This window comes from Camelina sativa, chromosome 3 (assembly GCF_030686135.1).
Source record: "Camelina sativa cultivar CO46 ecotype springtype chromosome 3, ASM3068613v1".
Taxonomy (NCBI): Eukaryota; Viridiplantae; Streptophyta; class Magnoliopsida; order Brassicales; family Brassicaceae; genus Camelina; species Camelina sativa.
The window spans coordinates 13,290,316-13,310,794 of NC_141882.1; the positions used below are offsets into that span (position 1 = coordinate 13,290,316).

Sequence of the window (20,479 nt, forward strand, 5' to 3'; positions counted from 1 at the left end):
CGAGGGACGGAAACTGCAGACTTCCCAACCGGTCCTCCCTAGCACAATTCCACCCGCAACCGAGACTACTTAGACTTTGCAACCCTGGCGGCCTGGTGCGTTGTGTTGACCCGGACAAGGCCGAGTACCATTTGCAAACTTGCCATGCTTTTTCCCGAAAACCATTAAAGCAATATATAAAGATAGTCGGATAATTTATCATAAATCACTTATGAAAATATAGGGTTTACAAAGAACACAGAAAAACCCTATCCGGTACCCTAATGTTTGCTCCAGCTCTAGACTCACTTAGGCTTTCCTGCAAGACAAAAAGATATCATGAGTAATCTAAGATTACTCAGTGAGCCTGGGCACCCCTTTCTCCTAAACAGGATTCTACTTCCCCAACCCGACTACCCCGGCAAGCAAAGAAAACAAGCAAGCAAGCGAGTAATCAAATCAAGTAACCAAAGCAACGCAACAAACAAGCGAGAGAGGTTACATCACTACAAATCGACTCGAATGATCTAGACTCGCTACTCACAGAGAAAGACGACTAAAGAAACTTTAGACTCTTAACTCTACACGACTCGCAAGGACGACTAGAATAAACAAGAAACACTTGTACTACTCTAGACTCCTTCACTTATCAACCACACAAAGACATCTAGAATACAACAAGGAAATACTTGAAATACCCTAGACTCTTTTCACCTAAGGGCCCTCGATAATTTGTTCCGTTCCACAACACTTCCTATGCCGAGACCACAAAGGTCACCATCACGAGCCCACAAATATGCTACATCGTCATGTAGCGGTCACGCTAGTAGCTAGCTAGCCGTGACATTGTTCCACGCGAGTATTCGTCGAGAACTCACGCGTGACATCCGCATTTGGAACAGAAGATCGACACACTATTCTAGCTAAGACTCGAGAAACAAATTCAGGAGGCTAAGCTAAAATAAAACACACAATAATTCAAGCAGTGATAAATCACGCAAAAAAACATGAAATCACGCAAGAATACGACATGCAATAATCAACAAGGAGCAAGAAACACAAATCAAGCAACTTAAGATTATTCCACATGCATGCAACCTATATTAAGCAACTTAAGCAAAATTATTGCAACAAGTTCTAATATGCATGCTACCAAATTGATTTAACCGTCTTAAATCCTTAAGTCCAAATTACGCATGCTAGGCCATTTGATTTAATCTCTTAAATCCTCTTAGTTCAATTAAGCATGCAAGTTCATTTGAGTTAACCAATTAAATCCTTTAAAATTCGTTTAAGCATTTAAGCTAACCTCCCACGAATTTATGCGATAATAATTCAAATGAACTTTACCAATTTAATCATGCATGCAACTAACCTTACTCAATACTGTGCAATAACATGCAAAATATCTTACTCATTTAATCATGCATGGAACCGATTTTAAGCAATAATTATTACTCACAAAATCCTCTAGGTTCGATCATGCATGCAACCCTTTAACCAAATTAGTGAGTGAGTCCGAATTATTTATCATGCAACTTGTTCATCTTCACATGGTGATTCTAACTTGAATCCTACCATATTTGCATGCATCAAATTTAAACCGAAACTACATGCATCTACTCTACATGCATTACCGCAGAACTCACCTTTCACCATCGATGATAACCGGACTTCACCGCACCACGGATCAGAGAGTCTTCACGTCAGAATGCATCTCGCTCTCGTCCGCAAGCACTGATTCACTCTCGTCTCTACTCGATCAAAAACCGCGTCTCGCTTCTTGGTTTTCTCCTGATCGCAAATAACTTCTTTTCTTCGACACAAGCAGCGTCTCTTCTCGATTCTCTCTCTCGATCTTTCTCTTGTTTTTCTCTCCTTACCCCTTTGTGCCTTCAGCGAAAATGAGAAGAGTGAAGCTCTATTTAAAGAGAGTTTGGGCGGTGGAATTGGCCAGTGCATGAAGAGTGCTCACTCTTCCTTAGTTGCTATTAGAGCATGGCTTAACACTTGTGAGAATGTCGAATTGCCACCTTGATTTCCATTAATTCTTTCTTGAATTCTTTAATCCTCCACTAAGCTCCACTATCTCCTCTTGATTAAATAATTCCCACTAGTCTCCATTTGATTAATTTAATCTCCACTATCTCCATATTATTTGTGCATGAAATTTGATTGGTCGAAATTCTAAGGAAATAAAAGTTTTCCCGAAAAATTTGATCCTTCGTCTGTCGTCTTCGACGCTTCCCAGCAATTCTCGGACAACTTCTCTCGGTCTCTCGGACAGTTTTCTCGATCATGTCCGGACTTCTCACAATCTCCTCGACCATCTCTTGGACATCTCGATTTTTCTCGGACATCTCGATCTTTTCTCGGACATCACCCGGACATCTCTCGGACGTCTCGGTCTTCTTGCTCGGTACTTAACTGTCTCTTCCGCGGATGCCATTTCCGCATAAACCGTTAATTTTTGGTCGGTCTTAAGGCCTCGATCGCACCTCCGGTCACTCCAGTCTTGGCTCGGCCATTCTCCGACTCACGAATATTTCCCCGGACTTCTTCCGGTCGTTCTTCTTTGTTTTACTTCTTCTTTCTTTTTAAGTCTTTTCTGGTCCATTTCTTCTAATTTTTATTTTGGGATTTTTGCCCTTGGTGAGGGTCATTACAATGACCCCTGCTTGGATTAGCATAGGTGGTGACCAAAGTGGCCCAGATCTCAGCAGTGGTGGACGCGCGAGAGAGGAGAGGTTGAACATATGTGGAGATGGCACCAAGGAGAGCGTTGTAGATCAGCTTATCTTGGCGATTCCATACGGTGAGAGCTGGGTTAGGCGAAGTAACGCCATCTTTAGTGATTGTTGGATCTTGTTTGACACAGGCAACATCGAGGAAGGAAACCAGATCGTATCCATCGAGTAAAGCCTGGACTTGACGGCTCCACATGAGGTAGTTGGAGGCGGTGAGTTTGGTCACATTGGCCATGTTGATGTTAAGCAGCGAGGTGTTGGCGAGAGGAACGACCTCGGTAGAGGCAGCAACCTCTGGACTTTGGGAGCTTGTGTTTGACGAAGACATGATGCGTAAGAGAAAAAGAGGACAAATGGAAAAGGGAAAAACAGAGAAGGAAGATGAGATTTTTAGGTCCAGAGCGAAAGCTCTGATACCATATAAGTTAGTAGAGATTGATGATTTTATTATGAACGACTTGTACAACTTATATACACGGAGATGGCTTGGTTAGCAAGCGTATGATATAATTACAGAATATACAGTTGACATGTTTAGAAGATATAATCGAATCATATACTTGACATATGTGGGAGATATGATTTGATCTTTGACATAAACTGCTTTTAAATAGAAGACATCTTTATTACCATATTGAAAAGGTCAAATTCAAAAACCCACTATATAATCCATCTAACTGTTGGAAAAAAACTCTAACAATTTTTATTAAATTTTTATATTTAAAATTAACTAAAAGTTGTAAATTAGATTCATCATTCCAAAAATCTTTTGTTAAATCAAGAATTGGATGATTTTCTTTACTTTTAAAAGAATAAATGCTAGAGAATAATTGAGATTGAAAATTTATATTGTTTTGTATCATTGCAAAAAATGAAAACAGTTCAAACAAACATATATATATATATATATATATAGATATTTCAAAAGATATGGATATCCCAATAAATAAACAATTTTAATAAATCATTACGACTTTTAAGAAAATGTCCAAAAAATACGAAAACACAATTGTTGGTCGCATTTATTCAGATTGTTATTATATATAGATTACATGTTTTTTAGTATATGTTGGCACATGAGTGCTATCAGTTTCAAAGTGCCAAGAAAATAGAAGAATGGTGGTGGGTGATGCGGTTCTTGGTACTTAACCTCTTCGGTAAATGGAACAAACAAACAAACAAACAAGAAGCAACACACAAATCACTTTAATTAATCATGATCATAGGATATATAATAAAAAGAAGAGAATCACTTGCCCTCATAAATATATTAAAAAAAAAACAAATATTTAAAGAAAGGTTTATTCTTTCTTTCTCTCTTTTCCAATCTGTTCCAACAAAACAACCCATGTTCATCGTTTCTTCTCTGTCCAGATAACAACGCTATCAGCTTTCTCTGCTTCTTTCTCCCTCAAATTTCCTTTGCCTCTTTTGTTCAAGCCAACGTCTTTGTGTTCTTCTTGGTTTTTCTCATTTCCTCTATTTGATTCCATCTCCATTTTGTTTGTTTTTTTTTCCACTGAAAGATTCTTACTTTTGTTCTTTCTACTACTTCTTGTGAACTCTTTCTTCTGTCTTTCAGATCTAGCAGCTTATTGGATTGTTTACTACAAAAGGGGCACACAATTTGGGATCTTTGGGTTGTTTTGTTAACTTTGCATTGCCTTCTTGTCAAGAAATTTTCAGCATTTTTTGAAAATTGATTTGCCAAAAAAGCTGCAACTTGTGAGAGACTCGTTTTGATCCTCTTGCTACTTCTCTGAAATTTTCTGGTGGAGGCTAGTTTACACAGAGAAGAGTAAAAAACAATCTACACACATTTGGGAAAATCCCTGTTTCCTGGAGGAGCTAGTTAGGAGTTTCTATAGTTGAACATCGTTGTCTCTTGGTAAGATTAAGTAGCTGTGATCGAGTTACAGAGAGATTTTAGGGTTCTTTGAGTGGCTATGTCGAAGCTAAGGAAAAAAATTCTGGTAGTTGTTATATGTGTGTTAATAGTCTTCACTTGTGTTGTTGGCTATGGAGAAGCTCAGTCCAAGAGTTTCCTTGTAGATTGTGGCTCAAATACTACAACTGAAGTAGATGGAAGAACATGGGTTGGTGATTTATCTCCCAACAAGAGTTTGACCTTGCAAGGATTTGATGCCACTACTACTACTACTACTGCTGCATCCACTTCGAAACCAAGTTCTGAGTTATATAAGACTGCTCTTGTCTTCGAGACTGTGTTAAACTACACATTTGAAGGTATAACTCATGGGAATTACTTTGTCAGGCTCCATTTCAGCCCTTTCGCCATTGAGAACCACAATGTGAATGAGTCTTCTTTCAGCGTCTATGCAGATGGTCTGAGACTGATGCGTGACATCAACATCCCTGGAGAGATCGCGCATAAAAATATAATCTTGCAAAGCTCTAGTCACAATGCTACTGCCTCTTCCTTGGTTAAAGAGTTTATTTTACCTATCGGACAGGGGGAACTGGTTTTAAGTTTCTTGCCGCAGAAAGGGTCTTTCGGGTTTGTCAATGCTATTGAGATAGTTCCTGTTGATGATAAGCTTTTCAAGGAATCAGTTACTAAAGTGGGTGGAAGCGAAGTGGAGCTTGGTTTGGGCGGACGAGGGATCGAAACTATGTATAGGCTAAACGTTGGTGGTCCTAAGCTAGGTCCAAGCCAAGATCTTAAGCTATATAGAACATGGGAAACAGATTCAAGCTACATGGTGATTGAGAACGCTGGTGTAGATGTCACGAACAGCTCAAATATCACATATGCTTTTCCTAATGAATCGCCTGTGGCTCCTCTTCTTGTTTATGAAACTGCTAGGACGATGACGAACACTGAAGTCTTGGAGAAACGGTTCAACATATCTTGGAAATTTGAAGTGGATCCTAATTTCGACTACTTGGTGAGGCTTCATTTCTGCGAGCTTGTTGTTGATAAGCAGAATCAGAGGATATTTAGGATATACATAAACAACCAGACGGCTGCTGGTAACTTTGATATATTTGCTCACGCGGGAGGGAAGAACAAAGGTATATATCAAGATTACTTTGATCCGGTCTCCTCTAAGAACGACATTCTCTGGATTCAACTCGGACCTGACACATCTGTTGGTGCTTCTGGAACTGATGCTCTTCTGAGTGGTCTTGAGATTTTCAAGCTCAGCAAGAATGGGAATCTTGCTCATCTCATCAGGTTTGATTCGACTGGTCACTCGGTAGATGACTCAAAGATGAGGATTATTTGGATCAGTGTTGGTGCTGGTGTAGCGACTATCATCTTTGTCATGTTCTTGGGAATCTTGGTAGTATGTTTCTGCAAGAAAAGGCGAAACAAAGCAAATGAGTCCAAAAACAATCCTCCCGGGTGGCGTCCATTGTTCTTGCATGTTAATAACAGTACTGCAAACGCCAAAGCAACGGGAGGCTCGCTGAGACTGAACACTCTTGCGGCATCTACAATGGGTAGGAAGTTTACACTAGCTGAGATTCGTGCAGCTACCAAGAACTTTGATGATGGTTTAGCTATTGGAGTTGGAGGGTTTGGTAAGGTCTACAGAGGAGAGCTTGAAGATGGAACTCTCATAGCTATAAAACGAGCCACCCCACATTCTCAGCAAGGACTTGCTGAATTTGAAACCGAGATCGTGATGCTCTCAAGACTTAGGCATAGGCATCTTGTGTCATTGATCGGGTTCTGCGATGAGCACAATGAGATGATCTTGGTTTATGAATACATGGCAAATGGAACTCTGAGGAGTCATCTTTTTGGAAGCAACCTTCCTCCGTTATCATGGAAGCAACGTCTTGAAGCTTGTATAGGCTCTGCGCGAGGATTGCATTACCTTCACACAGGCTCTGAGAGAGGAATCATTCACAGAGATGTCAAGACAACAAACATATTACTAGATGAGAACTTTGTGGCAAAGATGTCTGATTTTGGGCTGTCGAAAGCTGGACCGTCCATGGACCATACTCATGTCAGTACAGCTGTGAAAGGAAGTTTCGGGTATCTTGATCCTGAGTACTTTAGAAGGCAACAGTTGACAGAGAAGTCAGATGTTTACTCTTTTGGTGTTGTGTTGTTCGAAGCTGTTTGTGCTCGAGCTGTTATAAACCCGACTTTGCCTAAAGACCAGATCAACCTTGCGGAATGGGCTTTAAGCTGGCAAAAACAGAGATCTCTCGAGTCCATCATCGACCCAAATCTGAGGGGAATCTATAGTCCTGAATCGTTGGAGAAGTACGGGGAGATAGCAGAGAAATGCTTAGCAGATGAAGGGAAGAACAGGCCAATGATGGGAGAAGTATTGTGGAGCTTGGAGTATGTTTTGCAACTTCATGAAGCTTGGCTGCGCAAACAGAATGGAGAAAACTCGTTTTCGAGCACCAAGCTTTAGAAGAAACGCCAGAGAGCTTTACTCTTCAAGCTTGTTCCAATCAAGATTCCTCAGAAACTGAAAAGAGCCAAACAGGATCAACTCTTCACAACTTAGCGTAGAGGGAGCAATTGGTTTGACCAACGCCAAAATAATTCTTTTGTTCTTTTGTTTTAATTTGTTATATGATCTTTCTATTCATGAGCTCTTAGTATTGGAGCTTGTAATATCGTGACATTTGCAAATATAATTATTCTTTAAGGTATTGATTTTGTTTCTCATTTTCTTCACTTGTTTCCTTTTAGTCTCTGAACGAGAGCCATGATAGACTGGTTTGTATGATTAACTGATTAGGGTTTCTTCAACGCATTCCACTTTCAACAGAAGATACATGTGCCCTATATCACAGACATTTTTGAAAAAGTGGAGAAAAACTTATTGAAAGAGTTGTAAACGATATAGTAGGCTTAATGCTCTGTCTCAAGGTAAAAGACATGTCTTAGCTAAGCTGAAAAGTAAAAGGAACAACCGAACAAGAGTTACAAAATACTTTTTTTGTTTGGTAAAGAAAATACACTCAAAAACTGTAACTTTCAGAACAGAAAATACAGTTCGGTTCCTCTCTCGGAACTGGATAAAGCTTTCAGATCCAGAGAGAATACCGCGAATAGGTAGAGAGATGGGTCTCATTTCTTCCCACCACCAGAAACATTGAACTTGAAGAAAATGATATCCCCGTCCTGAACAACATATGTTTTCCCCTCCTGTCTGTACTTTCCTGCAGCCTGCATTAGTTGAAAGGATGGTAAATTAGACTTAAGTGTTAACGCAGTGAACCATATAGAATTTTCATCAACAAGCGATCAATTTAACCATGCCATCTTCAACCAGGATTATATCACATGGTGGAGAATTTCCTTAACACTTTCATGTCTGTTTTAAGAGGAAAAGGAGTTATAGACAAGTACCTTGACTGCAGGTTCATTGCCGAGTTCCTTGAGATCCTCGAATTTCATGACCTGTGATATCAACAACAATAGAATAAATCACATCGAATTTTAAGTAGAAAAATCAGGTAAACAATTGATTTGTTTCTGAAATTGATGACTCTATATATGGTTTGTATTAGGATTCTGCTTTGATATCCACAGGTCTGCATAGATCCAAACCGTTACTAGTAAATCAATACAAAGATGAATTTGAATATAATACAGAATTTATAAACTATTTAACATAACAAATCATCAAAACGCCGAGGGAAATGGATATATAAAATAGTGAATTGACCAAGATTCAAGAGAAACGAGAAGGCAACCTCAGCACAAATAAATCCTCTCTCAAAATCAGTATGAATGGCCCCTGCAGCTTGTGGAGCCTTTGACTGACGTCTGATTTGCCAGCACTTAACCTGAAAATCAAAATATCATTGATAGATGTATTTATAAACTATCAAATTCCAGCAAATGTACCTTACTTGACACTTTACACTGACGACACACTATAGAAACATATAGAAATATAATGCTTCGAAGAAAATTCCAGAGAAATAGAAATTAAAGTATGGGGTGAAGCCATGTAAGGTAAAGTGGAATTGTTAATACCTCATCAGGCCCTGCTGTAAAGAAATATATGAGGTTAATGGCTGAAAATCCAGTTTTGATGATCCTCGGAAGAGCACTGTCACAGCAGCAATGACCATTAGATTCAAATTAACAGGTTCATGAAGAAAATCATCTTCATGAGCAACTATTCCTTTCCAGGAAGGCATATCAGCAAGATCCTTTCAAAATCATCTTAATGACATTCTTTTATTACTAACCTTTGCAGTTTGTTCTCCTCACAATACTTTGCTGCTTCATCTGGGGGCATATCAGCAAGAGTCCTTTCAAAAACGCCACTGAAAGGAATCATAGTATCACCACCGTGTTCTTGAACCCTACATAACGATGAAACATTTAGTTAGGAGAAGTAAGTAAATGTGTCAGCACACAGCCATAAAGAAACTTTTGCAGCAACAGAGAGGAAAAATGTTTTTACTTATTATTTAACATAGTTTGTGAAGGGTATATATTAGTACCAGGCATGAATCTTCGGCAAGAACTTGTTTTTCTTCCTCTGATAGTCTCTCTCATTCATATTAATCTGTAAATTAAATTTGAGGAGCAAACAGTTATCATAACAAACAACTTGCCTTTATAATTCTTACGCTGAGATGAGACATTTAGTTGAAATAAACATGAAAACCTAGGGATCAATAGAAACGATAGTCACAAAAAGAGATCAAGATTCAAGACTACTCACCAAGTAAACAACGGGCTTTGCAGAAAGCAATTGGAAAGTGTTCAAAATCTCGATATCAGCTGTTTTCCAGTCCCCAAAACGGACATCTTTTCCATCTTCCAGCCAAGCTTTTACCTATACCAGAGAGGTACAGTCATATTTCGGCCAATAGATAGTTGATGACCAATAACATTCACAGAACAAGACTGCATGTTTGTCAAGTTATAAGCATACCTTTTGCAGGAGCTCAAGTTCTATTTTTAGCTGCTTGTCATTGCTCCTCTTCATGCTCTTCTCGACATCATCAATCTTCTTTCCAACGAATTCAATATCCTAAATTTCCACCAAAGAATTCAGTATGAAACCAAAACAACAATGGATGAATGAATAACAACATGGATTTCACGAGTTCAGAGATATCCCAGTCAATATCTGTTAGAGATTTCGTTTACCTTTAGCCGCAACTCTTCAGTAATGGTCTCCAAATCTCTAACAGGATCAACGATATCATCGACATGGATAATATCAGCATCTTCAAAAGCACCTGCATATGTTCAATCAAAAAGTCACTCACCACAATAGAATTGCCAAGATATATTATTATCAACAACCATAATAAAAAAAAAAAATCTATAGTTCAGGAACAAATGAGAAGAAAAAAATACAAATTTTTTTAACCAGTCTCTCCTTTAGGAACTCAATACAGAAGAAGCATATGGGCAGTCTAATTTCAACCATGCATCACACTAAAAACTAAGGTGGCACTAAGAGTAAGGAAAAAAAGAGGGAAAATCATACGTAAAACGTGGAAGATTCCATCAACAGCACGAATATGGGACAAGAAGTTGTTTCCAAGTCCCTGTCCTTCATGAGCTCCTCTAACAAGCCCAGCAATGTCATGAATTTCCAAGAAAGCTGGAACCTGGAGGTATTCACAATAGACAGAAGTCAGCTTGAACAACATGCCCCATTCATGGGAGTAAATCCAGGTAGTAAAATCTCTTGCGTAACAGCAAGTCATGAACTAAAGCTACAAAACTTACCTCACTCTTTGGCTTTAACGTTTGGCAAAGCCAATCGAACCTCTCATCAGGGATGTTCACACGTGCCTCATTAGGCTCAATGGTACAAAAGGGGAAATTCTCAGCTGGAATTGAAAGCTTTGTAAGAGTGTTGAAAAGAGTAGATTTCCCAACATTTGGCAATCCAACCTGTTAGATGCCACAAACAAAGAAAAGCCCATGGTGAGTTACAAGACATGAATTCTCAACATTATCATCATCATCATATCAACCATGAATTTTACAATCAAACTTAATCACTATATCAAAGAAGCAGTTTCTAAGAAAAAATGGATTAACCATCTACAAGAACACAGTTACAGAAACAACGAAACAAGCAATACTCCTCTGTATGAGTTAATAGATCTCCACCAAGCAAAACTCAGAAAATGAAATAAAAAAAAACACACTTTTTATGGATGAAAAAGTATTGCGATGAGCAAATCTTCTATTCACCATTCGAAATGACTCTAATGAAAAAAAGCAAAGATGAAGAATTACAATTCCGATCTTGAGGTGAGAAGAGAAGCGGCCAAGAATAGGCCTCTCGACGGGACCTGCATCTTTAGCTTTGGCTTTCGGAGGCATCTTTTTCTCAAAAAGTGTCGAGCTTGACAGTGAAGCGAAGCTGAGAGATAGATTCTCTTAGGGTTTTTGCTGAATTAAACAAAGTAAGAAGAAAGCTACAAGAGAGGTAGTAGCGAGGTTAAAGAGGAAAGATTGGGTCACCTGGTTCACGGACCGGTCTAAATCGGAGGGACATTTCCCGGTTTACCTCGAACCATTGCGGGACATTTACAAAAATTAAGAGACAAAAGTAAACCAAATTAAAGGCCATATCAGCTTATAATTGAACCAAATTAAGTTCGGTAACCGTATCAAAAGATTAATTAGTTTGAGTTAAACCAATAATACTTCATAGATGTTCTTCAAAATTTTGCTACAAAACCACATGGATGATTATGATTATCCCAGCTTCTTTTATTTTGTAGACTTCACAATCTAGCTAAGAAATTGTAATAAGAAACCTAATTTGCAAAATTGCATTCCATCTTCTCTCTACTACATTAAGAAGGATTCAGGAGGACTAGTGGATGGTATGATTCTTGAAGGCATCTTCAAGAGCCTCTCTGTGTCTCGCATGAAAGAGTATTTAGGAGTAGACATCTCCTTATCAAGTTCATCTTCATCGTCCCAGTCCTCCTCAGTCTCTCCATCTTCATTCACTATGACCTCATCATCTTCGTCACAAGTCGTTTTCGGCATTGACCAGACGTTGAAGTGCCGGGAGATAAGATCTTCTAGTCTATAATTGACAAGAAAAAACGTGTGAGAAAGAGAGTAAAACCTATGCAATGCAACTACTTTAATTTTATCATAGAGAAACATAATTTTCAATGACTTGAATGTCATTTCAAGACTGTAATTAAGATATATGCACTAGAATTTGCATCAAATTCATCCAGTGAGTCAAGAAACTTGTAAAAGATTCTCTCATATCAAGGGTAAAGAGAGTAAACCTGCTAGACATTTTCAACAAGTACGGGCTAAACGGCTCAAGCCTTTCAAAGCTTCCAAAAGCACGAGAGAGCTCAGACTCCTGTAGGTCATTGAAATTGAAGGCTTCTGAGACAACAAACAGACCACCAGCTTTCGCTTGTTTAAGGAACTCGGAAACTACAGACGGATGGCACACCTGTTCACAAACAAAACGAAAGGTTCAAGCTTAATGCATTTGATTCTTGGGAGTTAAGACCACTTAAAAATAACAGTTGAGCTATGAGAAGAAAATCATTAAGTGTTAGTCACCATCAATGGGTTTAGTTTGTGACATAAAGTTGACTCCAATGGTGTAAGCAGCGACTGAAAGCGAGGAATGTCTAGGATGGATCTCATACGGAAACATAGGACATACAAGATTGCCTACAATCAAAGAATAGTAACAACTTTAAGTTATACATGATTCCAAACGCCCATAAGCTTCTGGTAAGGGTAAGAATATTAAAAAGGATTAGTAACTAGAGACGTCAATAATAAAACAGAAGATTTCTTATGGAATAAAAAGTCATAAGATGGTCTTAAACTTGAATTATACCTGACATCCAGAATAAAACACTTGGTGTGCTTTAGGCTTCATACCATCGTTGCATGTTCTGCAATATTCCGCACACTCGTCCACCAATCTAGGATTTCAGCAAAAGTGAAACTTAATCAGATCAAACAATTACATTTTTTCCGGTTTTAACAATCTCTCTTTGTACCTTTTCAACATGGTAGCAACAAAAGAAGGAGGCAAAAACTTTCCACGAGACAAGTAGCTAGCTAGATAAGACACTGCACTCATCCTGTTAAAAAGTACAGGGAGAAAACAAAAGCATATACAAGTGGTGATTAGAAAGAGTATTATCATGCAGAGTAACCTTAACCACAAAGAATAAGATGAACTCGCCTATTAAGTCGAGTTTTGTTGCTGGAGAGATATATCTCCAACAGCTTACTGGCAAATTTTACACCACAATTTTCAGGATCTAGCGAGCACGCATAGAACATCAGAAACTGCAGATGTAAGTAAAGTGAGTCTAATGCCGAGAATCAACTAGAGTGCTACAAAGCCTACAATGACGAACTTTATAGTATCTAAGGTGATAGCTTTGATTCCTACCTGTGAAAATTTTGTTTTGCACGTGTTCAGAATATAGTTCTCAAACGACTCAAAGAGGATTTCAAAAACCTACGTCAAAATGAAAAACAGAACCACCAATAGATTAATAAATCTACCACAAAGGAAAGAAAAAAATATGTTGATGAAGTACCATTTGGTGCCATACCTCATCCAAACGACCAGTGTTATGACAGAAATTGAGATGTTCAAAAGCTAGGTCCATCAATTTGTCCAATAGATCAGAGACTACATTTCCATGTGAAGCATTTTGATATAGAGCCCCCAGTGGAAACTGTAAAAGGTATCAAATTTATAAATGATGGCTAACACCAGGAAAGCAGAGGTCATGTCCAACATTACACAGTTAAAAAATGGCACCTTGTAATCTAGCAACTCTCGATCATTACTATATAGAGTCATGTTTGGGAATTCTGCATAGATAGCAAAAATTACCTCGTCTCCTTCATTCATAGTGCTTTCAACTGCATATTCAAGTTCCATATCAAACATGCCTATATTAGAGTCATCTTGGAGAATATCATCCGATCCACTTTCCAACTACAAAGATGCTTTAGCATATCATTCACTTTAACTAACTGGCAACATTTGTATAAACAAATTTACATCTACTTACATCCAAATCTCGCAACCTCTCCATCACCACCATAAAAATCATGCTGCCAACAACTTTTCCGATTGGGCTACTCTCCAACTTCAACAGGTTATCCACATATGTCCATGTCACTATCAACTACAAGAAAATAAGATAGTTCTGAATTTGTTTACCGCCAATATAAACTCACTGTTACATTGTCTATATTTTAACCCAAAAAAAAAAACTTACAGAGTCCTGGTCCTTAATGTGAATTTTAGGCATTCTCTGCGCAAGTATAGGCGCTAATTTCGAGGGAGCAAGAGGAATTAGATAAGAAATCTTGTGAAGGGCTTCATGCACCCGCAAACGAACTTCCTGCTTCTTTTCATCCGTCACAGAAGGAGGTGGAAAGAAATTACTTACGAGCATATTCAAACAAAGGTCCAGATATTTCCCACTAGTAACGGCCTAATGATGGGAAAACAACAAAAGCACAAAATGTTAATCTCTTCAACTAGATTATATATATTCATTGAAATGAGGGGTAGCGGCTGAGCTGTGTACCAGTGATATGATTAAGTCCACCAATGCATCCATAACGTTAGGTCTGTGATCCCACAAGCTCATTGTAAAAATCTATTCACAATAAATGGGATTAAATTCAGAGGATGGGTAGAAGGCCCTTGTCTCAAACAACGATTAAAAATATATGAATTCAACTATAAGCTGATGCAAAAAAAAAACAAGAACTTTACAGTAGAAAGAAGATCTCTATGGTGAACTACATCTATGCAAGCAACAGACCCTGATAGAGCTTTCAAGAGTGTCTGCAAAACGAAGATATTTTTTAGCAACGACAAACTCAAAACAAGAATTGATTGTCATATAAGGAAGGAAAAGAACACACCTCAAGCTGCACCACTGAATCGAAATCAGAATATTTAGGGTACATCATCATTCCAATAAGCTGAGTATAATGGTCGGTGTCCCCCTGGATTTGAGAAATGAAAACACTTTTAAAGAACACAAACACGCATATATACACACTTTGTGCTTGTAAGAATCAACATCTCTGCAATACTCACATTTTGGACAGATGCAAGCGCTTTTCTAACGGCATGCACCAACTGTGTGTCACTATATTCAGTGTTGTCAACAGGATTTGAGCAGAAAGGAATACTCAGAACTTCTTGTGCTCCCATTACCTACGAACGAAAAGAAAAAAATGTCCTTAAATTTCACCTACTAATGATGAACATAACAATCCATCACAATGCGCAGAGTAGAAAAGTAAACAGATTTTTTACAATCGGGGATAACGAATCCTAACAATTTTTACTTCTAAGCCAGGAAACGAACGCCTTGCGTTGAAATCGAAAACCAAATTCCACTATAAAAAAAAAAAAAAGAGTTTAGACAACTCACAACGATGATCAAATTGTACTCGCTCTGCTTCACTTTAGCTACGCAGCCTCAGGTACCAGAAGATAGCAAATTTCACCAAATTTTCAAAAATTTATTCCAAACCGGGAGAGAGGAGAGGGAAAACGAAAAAGGGTTAAGCTTGTGTGATTCTCCAACGTCCTCTTCTTCTTCTCTGTGTGGGCTAAGGAGGCAGAGGAAGAACAGATAGACAAGTTCGGTAGATCCGCGAAACCCTCGAAATAACTTTTTAACTCTTCTTTATATATTTAAAAGTAAATGACGAAAATACCCCGTGTATTTATATTCAGTGTCTGTTACTCCCGGAAACAAAGCTCAAGATTCAACAAGAAACCTCTTCAGAAACAAAGAATCAAAAGAGTGGATTAGATATAATTCAACAAAATTCATCATTCCAAACACATTTACAAACTACAAAATCTCTCTAACGCTTTTTAAGCAATGCACAAAAACATACATTAACTAATCTCCAAAACAATATCAACTCTTTCAAGTTTTTGTTTCATCATCACACTAATAAAAAACTCTGCATATAACAACAACCTACTCTTTCAGACAGCAATCTTGTAAATGACTGCCACCGGAATGTTAACAACGTGACCTCTATCTCCAAACATTCCAATTCTCCCAAAACTCGCCATCGAAACATTCTTCATTGCTCCAAGGACAATACTCAAGACCCGTGTCTGCCCGTTTCCGATTGTAAACTTGGCAGGTGAGACCTTAACGGAGACTGAGTCCGGTGCCTTCCAACCGACTGTATATGTTTCGTTTGTAGCCGTGGTTGCAATATTAGTGACCCATCTTAGGACTGTTCGAGTACCAACGAGCTTAGCTATTGTGACTGAGGGTAGGTTCAAGTCAGAGGCTGCAAGGGAGGAGTTGTACGCCGAGCAGCTTTCACCGGTGTAATTGAGAACAACCGGAGATGATCCGTTGATGCCACAGAGAAACTTCATGTATTCATTGTAACCTAACATTTGCAGCAACATTTCATATCAGTTGTTGATCTCTTATTATATGCTCTCAAGGTAAAGAAGAAACTGAGCATTTGGGGGTTAAAGAGAGCATCTACCTATGTCAAAAATCAAACCAGGGTCAAGAGCTGCAGTTGCATTGACAAATCCACTACCCATATCGAAAGGTGTTGCAGGGGACTGACTAATGTCCGGGTTTAAGACAGTGCGTTGTGCCATTATATGCTGACCCTTTCTGTCTGATAGAGAAGCTGTTGTTGAAAGTGCGGATGCAATGGCTGCAGGAGTGAAATGTGGGAACTTCTGCTTGATGAGCGCCGCAATACCTGCTACATGTGGAGCAGACATGCTTGTCCCCGATTCCATCGCGAATCTCTCACCTGAATACCGCAGAGTTAAGTGCTCAAAACTACAAGAAACACAGAATGAGATATCTTATAAGGAAAAATGAAATGAGGATATGTGTACCTTCAAAATCGGTTGTACCAATACCAAGAGGACTCCAAGCGCCCCATATCGCGTTTCCTGGAGCTACTATATTGGGTTTCATTATATCAGCATCAACGAAAGAATCATCTTCTGGGTCAGGTCCCCTAGCAGAGAAGTACATGACCTTAGGAGCTGCAATGCCATAGGTAGGTTTCATGCCACCAACAATTCTCGCAGCTGACGCAGATCCAACAATTTTGCCTGAACCATTTTCCCTCAACAGAGAAGAGTTGTAGTACCGAAGTAAAGCCTGCATGTAAACCACAGGAAGAGCTAAGTTACATTCCTGTTCAGAGTGTAACTTGGCAGTTTAAGATTTTGAATATACCTGAGAATCTTGAGATGAGGATATTAAAATTCCCGGGATATCCATTGGAGTTGAAGTCATCTGAAAACCAGTGGCGGACGGATCTATATAGAAGACAAGGCCTGCTGCTGTTAAGTTCTTAGCTGTTATTAAGGCTTGTTTGATGGTTGAGACACCTAATATGAATCGGACAGTATAACTGCAAACAAGGATCTTTCCCTGCACCAGCTTCTGATCGAAGCTACTTGCATCTTGGCATTCTCCAACATATATAGCATCCATAACAGTTGTACCATTGCGAAGCGCATGTGTAGCTAAAATAAGTTTGTGCATTGTTTTTGTACCAGCTAATTACAAAAAAAATGAGAAACGGTAAGGTCATGTCGAGGAGGATATCAAAAGAGAAGCAAAGTTATAAACAAAGATGGACTTACATGCCAGTCCAACTCCAGGAACAGTGACATTATTTCCTAGGATTATCGAGTTAGTATATACTCTATCATGAGATGTAGCTCCTACTGTAAAGATCCATGGACTGAAGGAAGACATGCTCTTAGGAGCTGGTCCTGTGTTTCCAGCTGCTTGCACTACAAAGATCCCAGCTTTCACAGCTGAAAACAATGCCATATCGATCGGGTTGAAGAATGTAGCAATACCAGGAGGACGTCTGTTTGGTGTGATTGATAGGTTTATTATGTCAACTCCATCTTGAGCCGCCTGAAAAAAAGAAAACATCCATAATCATGTCAAATATTTTTTTGTTAAAAAGGTTCATCAAAGTTAGTCTTACAAAGGTAACATTTTTAGTTTAGTTACCTGATCTATTGCTGCAATGATATCTGCAGCAAAGCCTCCAAACCTCTTATACAATGCCTTATAAACAGCAATACTAACAAGAAAAGACAAGACTTCAATTTTCAACGAGTTGTTTCCAAAGTGAATATCATTTTGTGGTATTGACTTACTGAGCACGAGGAGCCATCCCACTAGCATTTCCAAGGTGATGACCGGCAACTACCACCGGGATCCCGTGATTACCAGCTGCAACAGAAGCTGTGTGCCTGAACAAATCAACCAATATCAGACTTAACCATATGGCAGTTAATTAATTAATCACAGCATCTGAGTGAGTTATATACACTTACGTGCCATGCCCTTCACCATCAAATGGCGAAGCATCGTCCTGAGTTGAATTCAAGACTCCTCTACTGAGAGCAGACTCAGCAAAATGGCGTGCTCCAATGAGTTTCCTATTGCAAGAACCGGGAGGGAAACCAATGGTAACTTCACAGACGCCAGTAAACCGAGGAGGGATCGAATATGTATGCCCCGGGATTTTGTCACTGAAACTAGGATGAGTGGGATCAATTCCAGTATCAATAAACCCTATAACTACTCCTTCCCCTGCATACTCATAGCCTCCATCACGGAGCCAAGCTCCACGAGGCAAACCTAAGAACTGTGGTGTATGAGTAGTTGCTTTCTCAACCGAAAAATCCAGAACTAGATTGTCCACTTCTTCCCTAGCCGCAAGTCTATCAGCCTAAACAAGAAAACCCCGGTTTTCAAACTCATAAGCTCAAAACAATTAACATTTGGACATTAATATATTGTTCCTAAGACAATGTGAGTACCTGTTTTTGGGTAAGAACAGCTGAAAACCCATTAATGAGATAGTGGTAACTGTACAGCTTAAGATAATTCTCCTTTCTCAATACTTTTCTCAACAACGAATCATGAACTCTAATAATAGAAGCGCTTCGGTTCCTATATGTATAAATAAAGAGATTAGGATCATCAATTAGGGCATAAAGGTTACAGCTTGGAGCACCAATTCAACAGGCATGCCTTTATATCCGTTGACACTTTCAGGAAAAGACCAAAGAACATAAGAGACAAGTAATCTGGGACCCAAAATTGGAAAAATCTCAAGTTTCAACATATGTCGGCCTATGACTATTAAGAAAAAAGACCAAACCCTCCCGCAAAAAATCAACAGCGATTCCACGAAATTGTGATAAAGATTGAAACTTTGAAGAGTAAAAAAGAGAAAGTAATTTTTTTGACATACAATGTTCTGTAAACTTGGGAGGAAGAAGAAGCGGTAAGGCTGTGTTTGGAGCTACTCGTCGTTTCTCTGCCGGATAAATGAACAGATGGACGGTCCTTGAGAGTGACAATGTAAACAGCAGAAGAAGCGGTTGCGTTTTGGTCAGAGTCATCCAAACATAACACAGAGGACGAAACCAAACAGAGCAGAAACACGAAACGCACTAGATAAGACTCATCCATGACTCTTTAAGCTGAAATTCTCAGAGAAAAAGAGGAAAAGAGTGGAAATTGCAGAGACCCATTAGTGCTCCATGGGAGTAGAGTAGAGAAGCGTATCTCAGAAGAAGCAGAGAAGGAAGAAGAGAGAGAAAGAGAGAGTTAAGAAGAGAGGGTTTTAGAGAGTCCAATGGTCTCAGAGTACTTTTGGCTGGAAGAAGGAAGAAAAAAGCGGTTCTCGGTTTCTGAATGTTTTTATTATTAATGCAAACTGCAAAGATCGGTGGAAGACTTTTAACTTCTTCTCACTTGTAGTTTCTTATTGTTTCCAAGTGTGTTTATGCTTTATAATGCATCTGTGTAGCACCCTAACTTACTCTACTAATATACTATATAAAAAATGATCATCTTTGTTGTCTTTTATTTCATTTTTGGTCCATTCTCAAGTGTTTTTATATGAAACAATTAAAAATATATGCATTTATTTGGCACACATACACATAAGTAGGAGAAAAAAAAACAAAATTCCAAAACCCCACTTCTTGTTGATTTTGCACAATTGTACTACCATTAATCAAAAGGTTGCGTTTTGATGTCCTGCTTAATGGGTTATGAAACAAGTGAAAGTGTTTATATCTAAAAAGTTTGAGTCTTTTGGTACTTTAAATTCTTTGGTTTGTCTTTTATCTTTTAGGTGACGTTTGGTTGTATTTTCCAACGGTAAGATATTCTATGAGAAGTCGCTTTTGTTCTCTCCTTAACAAAAGCATCCGTGACCCTTCTTTGACCATTTTCGGCCACTACACCAAAGCCAATGGCACCGTAACGGATTTATCTAGAACGATTAAGACCAAAATAGATTCATCCCTCGGCAGTCGGCAGCATATGAACAAATAAAACGAAAGATTTAAGTTTTGTGACTTTTTTCTTAATGATCTGCGACAACGATCGAGAATAAGCTGTGTGAGCTTTAATTCTAGTAACACACACATGAGATGAGGAAGAAAAAAAAAGCTATAAAGCAATGATTTTCACCACATCAAAAGAAGTAGGTCCAACTTATACTTTTTAACCTTTTAATTAACACGAGTCATGACTCATTAAACTCCCTTTACATCATTGTTTTAACCCTTGAAACCCCTTTTCTTAGCAAGAACATAGTGGATTCTATAGTCACTAATTCACCCACTATCATCTTCTGTTGGTTTCAACTCATATCAACACCTAAAAAAGTCACTTCTTTTATGGTATATAATTGCTTTCGTTCACTAGCATTGGATCCTTCATCC

At 38.7% G+C, this 20,479-nt stretch overlaps 3 protein-coding genes and 1 pseudogene across 6 annotated transcripts; 1 reads left to right on the top strand and 3 right to left on the bottom strand.

The window, feature by feature from the left end:
• Positions 1-4,522: 4,522 nt before the first annotated feature.
• Positions 4,523-7,389, top strand: LOC104777089 (putative receptor-like protein kinase At1g30570 pseudogene; annotated as a pseudogene).
• Positions 7,390-7,520: 131 nt separating this feature from the next.
• Positions 7,521-11,171, bottom strand: LOC104777090 (obg-like ATPase 1). The gene is made up of 12 exons (XM_010501295.3): positions 10,951-11,171; positions 10,432-10,599; positions 10,187-10,310; positions 9,841-9,932; positions 9,623-9,721; positions 9,410-9,523; positions 9,186-9,250; positions 8,928-9,044; positions 8,710-8,785; positions 8,424-8,516; positions 8,077-8,127; positions 7,521-7,893 (listed from the first exon to the last, which is right to left on the bottom strand). Exons 1-12 carry the CDS (start codon positions 11,035-11,037, stop codon positions 7,795-7,797), a joined length of 1,185 nt encoding a protein of 394 aa, XP_010499597.1. The 5' UTR covers positions 11,038-11,171; the 3' UTR covers positions 7,521-7,794.
• Positions 11,172-11,343: 172 nt separating this feature from the next.
• Positions 11,344-15,367, bottom strand: LOC104777091 (RNA polymerase I-specific transcription initiation factor rrn3). Of its 4 annotated transcripts, none has more exons than XM_087503902.1 (16): positions 15,132-15,367; positions 14,792-14,911; positions 14,614-14,697; positions 14,462-14,533; positions 14,271-14,342; positions 13,956-14,174; positions 13,746-13,862; positions 13,490-13,593; positions 13,278-13,403; positions 13,112-13,180; positions 12,899-13,005; positions 12,711-12,794; positions 12,545-12,632; positions 12,259-12,372; positions 11,970-12,145; positions 11,344-11,755 (listed from the first exon to the last, which is right to left on the bottom strand). In XM_087503902.1, the coding sequence occupies exons 8-16, from the start codon at positions 13,580-13,582 to the stop codon at positions 11,512-11,514; spliced, it is 1,101 nt and encodes a 366-aa protein (XP_087360028.1). In that variant the 5' UTR covers positions 13,583-13,593; positions 13,746-13,862; positions 13,956-14,174; positions 14,271-14,342; positions 14,462-14,533; positions 14,614-14,697; positions 14,792-14,911; positions 15,132-15,367; the 3' UTR covers positions 11,344-11,511. The 4 variants fall into 4 exon arrangements, with proteins under 4 accessions (XP_087360028.1, XP_010499599.1, XP_010499598.1 ...); XM_010501297.3 differs by having other exon boundaries at positions 13,565-13,669; XM_010501296.3 differs by having other exon boundaries at positions 13,490-13,669.
• A 154-nt stretch (positions 15,368-15,521) lies between these two features.
• Positions 15,522-19,634, bottom strand: LOC104778961 (subtilisin-like protease SBT2.1). The gene is made up of 10 exons (XM_087503908.1): positions 18,994-19,634; positions 18,557-18,689; positions 18,068-18,465; positions 17,888-17,983; positions 17,739-17,811; positions 17,357-17,639; positions 16,944-17,269; positions 16,595-16,865; positions 16,225-16,506; positions 15,522-16,122 (listed from the first exon to the last, which is right to left on the bottom strand). The coding sequence occupies exons 1-10, from the start codon at positions 19,212-19,214 to the stop codon at positions 15,701-15,703; spliced, it is 2,505 nt and encodes an 834-aa protein (XP_087360034.1). The 5' UTR covers positions 19,215-19,634; the 3' UTR covers positions 15,522-15,700.
• Positions 19,635-20,479: the final 845 nt, after the last annotated feature.